Below are 7,495 nucleotides of genomic sequence, written 5' to 3'. Positions count from 1 at the left end.
AACTGAGATTGTAATCTCCTTTAAGAAAAGAACTTTGTGGGCTGGCTTCATGGCCTGGTGGTAAGGCAGCCAGATCCTTCATGGCTGACTATGTGATTTGAGTCCTGGACCCAATGGCTTGAGAAACACACCAGGTGTGTGTGCGTGCATGCCCAAAGTCCTGAAAGAAGGGAGATATGGAGAAGAAGGCATAGTGACCCAGAGGTTCTCCATGGTGGGTGCTTTTTCCTCTCTATCTCTCTCTCTCTCTCTCTCTCTCTCTGGTGAGTATACATGCCTTAGCACAAGAAATAAAAAAAGAACTTTATTTTTGTTCATATTTTATTTCTCATAGCTTCTAGAATAATGCCTAAACAGTAGAGGCACTCAAAATAGGTGTAAAATTACCAGAAATATTGTCATAAAATATGTTGTTCTGCTTGTTTAAACCTAAACTGAAGTGAACAACTTTTTGCTCTTCCTCTAACTTCACAAACAAGACTATTTTGGTCTTTGGAAGCCACAGTTACCTGTCTCTATTCCAAATCCTATTTCATTCACTACAGTAATATGTTTTCTTACCTTTTAGTGTCTCTTACTTTGGGCCTAATAAAATTATAATGGAATAGATAAATGATGCTGAGATCTACCCTATGTGAGGAATATCTGGAAGTATAAGAAATAAATTATTAAAAATAGAACCTCTGACACACTATAAGAATAGACAGCTTTTTTTTTTTAATTGTCTGAAAGGATTTAAGGGAGACTATCTCATATTATGGGCCTCCTTATATTGCATTTTTATGCCTAGCAGAGAAGAGAAAGGATGGATAAAGTTGGGGAAAATAATCAAGAGATAAATCAGTCTTTTGCTTAAATTACTTGAGATGCAGATCTACACGTCCATAGGAGGATGTGGAAGCGTAAGCACAGGGTTTTCCTCATCTGTTTTCTCATTCTTCTCCATTACTCAGCCCTGATTAACCTTGTGTCCTCTAACTCCACCTTAGAGGAGTTCACCAATGGTCGGGTGTGTCTGTTTCTGAGTTACTCAATGGGAAATGAGTCTCACGTCACATTTTACCGTTTAGAACAAACGCAAAAACATGATCACCTAATACCACCCCTTCCTTTATTGAAAAAACAAGGAAAAATAAATAAACCTAAACTTTCCAAGCACAAAGATAATATAATCTTTTAATTTCAAAGTAATCAAAACCAGAACTTGAATCTGAAAATAAAATAAAATGTAAATCAGTTTAGTTTGTAGATTTGTTAAATCTATTATATCCAAGTACTAGACAGAGTATTTAGGCTAGAAGGTGGAATGACTAATTTCTGTCTGCAGCAGGATGGCATATGAGGAGAAGCACATAGGGATACTCTGCATGTGGTATGAAAATAAAGGGGAAAGAGAATGGAGCAGTTGATTCTGCTTAGGAGAACACTATATTTCTGTGAAAAATTATTTTCTAATTCACATCCCCAAGTAATCAATCAAACTCTTTATGCTAGTCCCTTCTAGATGTATGAGTATAACAGACTCCCATACCAAATACTATTTTTGACAGTCTCCTTATTTCTCAGAAACTATCATTCAGGGTTGAACATGAGTGAGTTTTCATTCAAATATAGGCAGTTACCACTCTTCCCCATCTCCCTCTCATAATACTGCATCATATTCTTAGGAAGCTTCCCTAGTCCACTTAGGAGACCCTATTTTGTGCTTCACAGGACACATTACTTCCCTGAACATAGCACTCATTAGCTCATTTTGTAATTGCCCATACATTTTATTTGTGCCACACATGACAGTATAATCTTCTTCATAACCACAGCATCCAGAAGGCCTCACTTGGGATCCCCTGGCTAAGCGCCAGAAACATAGTTGTCACTTAATAAAGATTTATTGAACAAATAAGTACCTTAACACTTGTGGTTTATGGGCTCAAGATTCTCTTGCAGGACACTGGGCCAAACCTGGCTAAGGTAAGAGTCGATAGAGCTGGAAAGTGAGTATTGGTTCTTGGGTCAGGTGTGCTACCTGAGGAGGTCTAGAGGTAAAAAACAAGAATAGTGAATTGGAACAAAAGTCTTCAAAGAAATGGAGTTTCTGAGTCAAAGAAATAAAATCAAAAGGCAGAAGCAGGATCTTAAATATGAAGAAAAATCTAGGTTATGCCTCTTAAACTGGGGACCTTGTGTTTACAGGAGTGTTTGTCAGGGTACTTCAAAGAACAAGAAGTCACAATACCAACATGGATCACCTTTCTACAGTGTCAAAGCTATGCAATGGTGAGTAATTTAAAACATTCTCTTTCTAATAAACATAAATAAAGGAAAATGAGAACGTTCACATTTAATGTATGGAAAAATGAGCTAGTTTCAGCGGCATATGCTTGTAGTCTCAGCCACTCAAAAAACTGAGATAAGACTCAGTTCAAGACCAGCTGGGGCAATGTGTGGTGATTATGTCTCTAGAAAATGAGACATATTTCTGAATACCTGTATACTTTAAGTGAGGCACTTAATTTCACACAGACAAGCTCCTAGAGTTATGTACTATACCCAGTGATGTTGGGGGTACTATAGCAGTGTTTTGAGGAGGCATAGGTAGAGTAAGAAACTGAATAAAACTAAACTTCAAAGAAATACATTGGGTACGATTTAAGAGTATCTTGGCTATCTGACAGGAATGATAATGGATTATCCTTAGCTAAATTTTACTGATTTGTTTTAAGTGTTTTCTATAGCTAAAAGAAAATGTTAATCTGGTAACTAGATCTCAACTTTTTTTAAACTAATATCAACTTTTTTCTTATTACAACACAATGCATAAAACCAATGCCAAAAAAATTATCATTATTGAAACTGGATGATGGAGATACATGGGGAGGGTTCATTATATTATTCCCTTTGTTTTTTAATTTATAAGAAATTTAAAATTTTTCATACTAAAAGGTTACAGGGATAAAAACAGTATATGTATATTTATAGAAGACTATTATATAAAGGAAAGCAAAAGGAAGAAAATTTAAAATAAATGTAGGGTCAGCCTCCTAGTCTAGTGGTTAAGGAGCCAGATCTCCCATGGCATGATGAACAAATTCCAACAGAAAGGAGGAAAGGCTGAAAAGGGATTTCAGTGTGATCATGCCACATTTGAGGGTGCTTTCTCCCTTTTCCTCTCTCTGTCTCTCTCTGACAATCACACATGCCCTCTGAAATTATAAAAAAGAAAGAAATGTAATTCATTTCCCAGGTACTAGTATTAATTTTCTAGACTATTCATAGGCAGAAATGATAGAGAGACATTTTGAAAAATCTCTAGGAAATGGGACCAGTCAATGGCATGGTAGTTAAGGTGGCTGAATCCCACATGGCTGACCGCTCTGTTCAAGTCCCAGACCTGGTAGCCTGGAATACATACCCAGTATGGTGCATACATGCCCAAAATCCTGAGAGGATAATGGAAGAGAAGGGACTGCAGCATGGCCATTCCCCACCCAGGGAGTAATTTCTCACTCTCTTTCTCTCCCCCCACTTCTCTGCCTCTCTCAAATCTATGAGAAATGTAGTCCTGTTTCCTGTAGGCTACTATTGTACTAATTTTCTAGGGTACCTGTAGAGATTTTTTTTTAAGTCTGTTCACTCCTCACATGTGCTCCATCTAGGTAGGCTCCATAGAATGATAGCACTCTGATTTGGGAAATTGACCTTAGCTCAAAAGGTGAGCCTGATTGGGCAAAAGATGACTACATTTCCTTGTCAACTGTCAGTTTAAGAATTGGTATGTGATGCAGTTCTAGCAAATTTGAAATGAGAAGATAGTAGCTAGAGTTCTAAAAAAGTTCCTCTTTGGTTTTTATAGAAAGCGATAGTAGGTCATTCTCTCCTTCTCCAGCATGTGAATGAGAAAGCAAGTAGTTATATCCAATTACAACTGAAATCTTACTTACAATTATTTGTGGAACTAGCTATAGAATAAAACAGATATTTTGGGTGAGAGAGCAGAGAGACAGAAGGAATCTGGTTCTATGATAGCATTGCTGGTCTCCAAGTCAACTAATCATGAAGCTTGTTTTACCTACGTACTCTATTAATAGATTAACACATTTAACAATTAGAATCATAAAAATAAATATATTCTTTAATTCATTTTGAGTTGAATATTCTTTTTCTTGCTGCCCAAATTATAGCTTACCTTCTTAGTGTATTTAATGAACATGTTTCCGTGTCAATAAACTAGATTTCATGGTCTCATTTTAAATTCTTATGTAGTACTCCTTTATGTACATTCGGATTCCCAGCATCTCCAGTTTTCTTGTATTGTCAAATAGATCAGATTTTTAGTGGTGAAAGCATTAAGAACAGGGTCCTAATATCACACTCGTTCTGAAGGCACTGTAAATAAGATAGCAACTCTATGTCCAAAACCATTTTATCTAAGTGTGGGATCTGACACCCTTATGAACCCATGTAAGCTTTTCATAGTACAACATTGTCTTCTTTGCCATTCTTAATTAGGAAAAAGGTTACTAAACCTAACACTAGGACAATTTGCCACATCATGTAGTATGCTATGCAAAGTTCCTCCCTCCTCATGGAACTCCAGGCAAAGGTAGGGCTCTGTAGCCAGAAACTTTCATGACTGTTTTTTTGGCATACTCATGCATCACTCCAAAGAGTCAGAAAGTGATAACCCCCAGAAGAAACTCTGGCTATTGTAGGGAAGGAAGTTTTTGAGAAAGACCAATTTAGCGATTTTTAAACCTGATAGGTCATGTTAGCCAATTATCCTTTGACTACAATCTTGTCAAGAAATATATTGTATTACCAGATTATAATTGGTGGTGTTTAGGAAAATAGACAATAATTTATCTCTTAGACATAATATTCCTATCTTCCTATGGTTATCAAGGATCCTCAATACGGGTGGAGAAAGTGTGAAAAAAGTCAATAGTTCGTATGTGAACAGTCACTCCAGTAAACAACCATATAAAACACCACATCATAATAAAAAAAGAACATGATTATGCCATAAATTTTGCAGATATAAGTGTAATGATGAGATAATGCTGTTGAATTGGTAAGGGTCACAGTCCTAATCCAGATTACTTTATGAGAAAAAAATTAAAAGAAAAATTATTTTTGTCATAAAATTGAAGCATAAAATATAACTCATTATAATCTAATCTTTAATTACATAGTACATATTCAGAAACATACCTATAGTCCAAAACTGCCTCATCATTTATAGTCTACCATGTGCCACCAAAAACACCTATTTTCTCCCCAATAGGAAATTACATAAAAATCATTTCTGTTAGTCCTTCACAGGCAACGCCCAGAGGCTTATACTCTTGAAGTCCAAGTTTTCGGTGGAATGTACAATCTTTTTCAATGCAGTTGAGTCACACTCCTAACCAATGTGAAGTCCCCAAATACCAGTGTTGGGTTAGATGAAGAGTTTCATTACTCTATCAATCAGGGTGCAAAAAAAAATATATGGAGAATTTCAACCACAAAAAGACCCTCTTCCCAGACTTCACCCTCCTGCTCCGCAGTCTAGCCAGGAGTCAGCATAAGTCAATCAGCAGCCAGCAGCCATCTATATTTGAGTTCTGAGGGGCCCCATTCAGGGATTTCGACCACTGAAGATTCTCTGCCCAGACTTCACCCTCCTGCTCCCTAGTCTAGCCAGGAGTTAGATTTAACTCCAAATCTAGGGAAAAAATGTATAACCCATCAGATGACCAGAAACCACTGCAGAGGCACAAGAAATATGAGAAACCAAGGGAAAGGAATAACTTCTTTTCCTCCACAGAGAGCATAAGGGAACTTGTGGAAATGTCAGATAAAGAATTTAAAATATTCATAGTGACAAAGCTAACAGAGATACAAGAGAAGAGAGAAAACAAACTCCAGAAGATGCAGGAGAAAAGAGACACCAAGTTCCGGGAGGTGAGAAAGTTCTTGCATGATGTGAAAGTAGATACACATCATAAAAAATAATCAGACAGAATTGTTAGAGATGAAGGTTGTAATACAGGAAATCAAAACTTCCGCTGAAAATATTGAAAGCAAATTAAATCTTGCAGATGATCGAATCTCAGATGTAGAAGATAGAACCTCTGACCTAGAAAAATTCACCAGAATGACTGAGAAAATAACCGCCCCCAAAATGAGACTAACATACGAGTAAACCTAGATACCATTAAGTGCCCAAACATCTGGCTCCTCAGTATCCCAGAAGGTGAAGAGACTAATAAGGGTATTGATAATCTATTCCATGAAATCTTGGAAGAAAACTTTCCAAAACTAGAGAGGCACTCTAATATTCAGACTCAAGAAATACAAAGAACCCCACATAGAATGGACCCAAGAAGATCTTCCCTGAGGCACATCATAACCAGATTGACTAAAACCACAGACAGAGACAAGATACTAAAATTGGCAAGAGAGAAATGTCAAGTTACTTTTAAAGGGTATCCCATAAGGCTAACATCAGACCTCTCATCAGAAACAATGCAAACAAGAAAAGAGTGGGAAAATATATTCAAAGTGTTAAGTGAAAAACAATTTCAACCAAGAATACTATAGCCAGCAAGATTATCTTTCATATGGGAAAAGAAGACAAAAACATTCTCTGATGAACAAAACCTGAAAGAATTTACCACCACCAGACCAGCTCTCCAAGAATTCCTGAAGGGAGTGCTATACCAGAAAAAACTGAAGTCAGACACACAGAAGTAAGAATACAAGAAACAACTAAGAGAATGGCCAGCCTAATGGTAGGAACAAGTCCAAAACTGAATGTTAACTTACAGAGTTTAAATGGAAAAATTAGACCACAGTAACACTGCGAATTCAATAGAAGAGAGATTAATTACTTGAGTCTGAACTAGTGAGATAGAATTTTTTTACTTTAAAGCATTACTGATTTTTTTCGATGCTTTGATTTCCATATTTAAGGATTTTTGTCTTCTCTTGAACTGTTGATAAGTTCATCTACCTGCTGTTTGAAGTGAATCCTAACCTTTTTTCTGGCTTTAAGTTTTATGCAAATTTTTCTTAACATTTTCTTATTTTGATCTATTAAAACTAAAACTTTTTTGAAATTAAAAAATTCATTAAGAAATACATATTAATACCTATTTAATGACTGCAGTTTGCTATACATGCCTAGCAAGGTGCTACTTTATGGTATGTTCACTTTACTCACTGAGGTTTATGCCTAAAGTCAGACATGCATTCAAAAATATGTATATATCAGCTATGCTTGCTATTGAAGGTGTTTAAATTAATTAAGATCTTTAGTGACTCGATAAAATGTGAAAAAAAAAGGAATGGAAAACAACTGTACATACCAGAGACAGTGTGGGGGGAGGGGGAGGGGTGTTGGCAGAGGGTGAAAAGTAGGAAATCAAGGGGGGGAGCAAAACTTATAAGAAACAAGAAATAGAAAATTATTTGTTGAGGGACCAGCAGTTAGCGTAATGGCTATGTCCCGGGA

At 36.4% G+C, this 7,495-nt stretch overlaps 1 protein-coding gene across 1 annotated transcript in view; it reads left to right on the top strand.

The window, feature by feature from the left end:
- The first annotated feature begins 866 nt into the window (after nucleotides 1-866).
- The window catches only part of LOC102496250 (YTH domain-containing protein 1-like), a 122,977-nt gene continuing 116,348 nt past the window's right edge, over nucleotides 867-7,495 (top strand). The window contains 2 exon segments of the mRNA XM_014582876.1: nucleotides 867-902; nucleotides 2,191-2,274. Coding sequence (XP_014438362.1) covers nucleotides 867-902; nucleotides 2,191-2,274 — 120 coding nt within the window.

This window comes from Tupaia chinensis, unplaced genomic scaffold, assembly GCF_000334495.1.
Source record: "Tupaia chinensis unplaced genomic scaffold, TupChi_1.0 Scaffold143894_1, whole genome shotgun sequence".
NCBI lineage: Eukaryota > Metazoa > Chordata > Mammalia > Scandentia > Tupaiidae > Tupaia > Tupaia belangeri.
The sequence above is the reverse complement of the archived record's forward strand: the minus strand, read 5'-3'. Positions and strand labels throughout refer to the sequence as shown.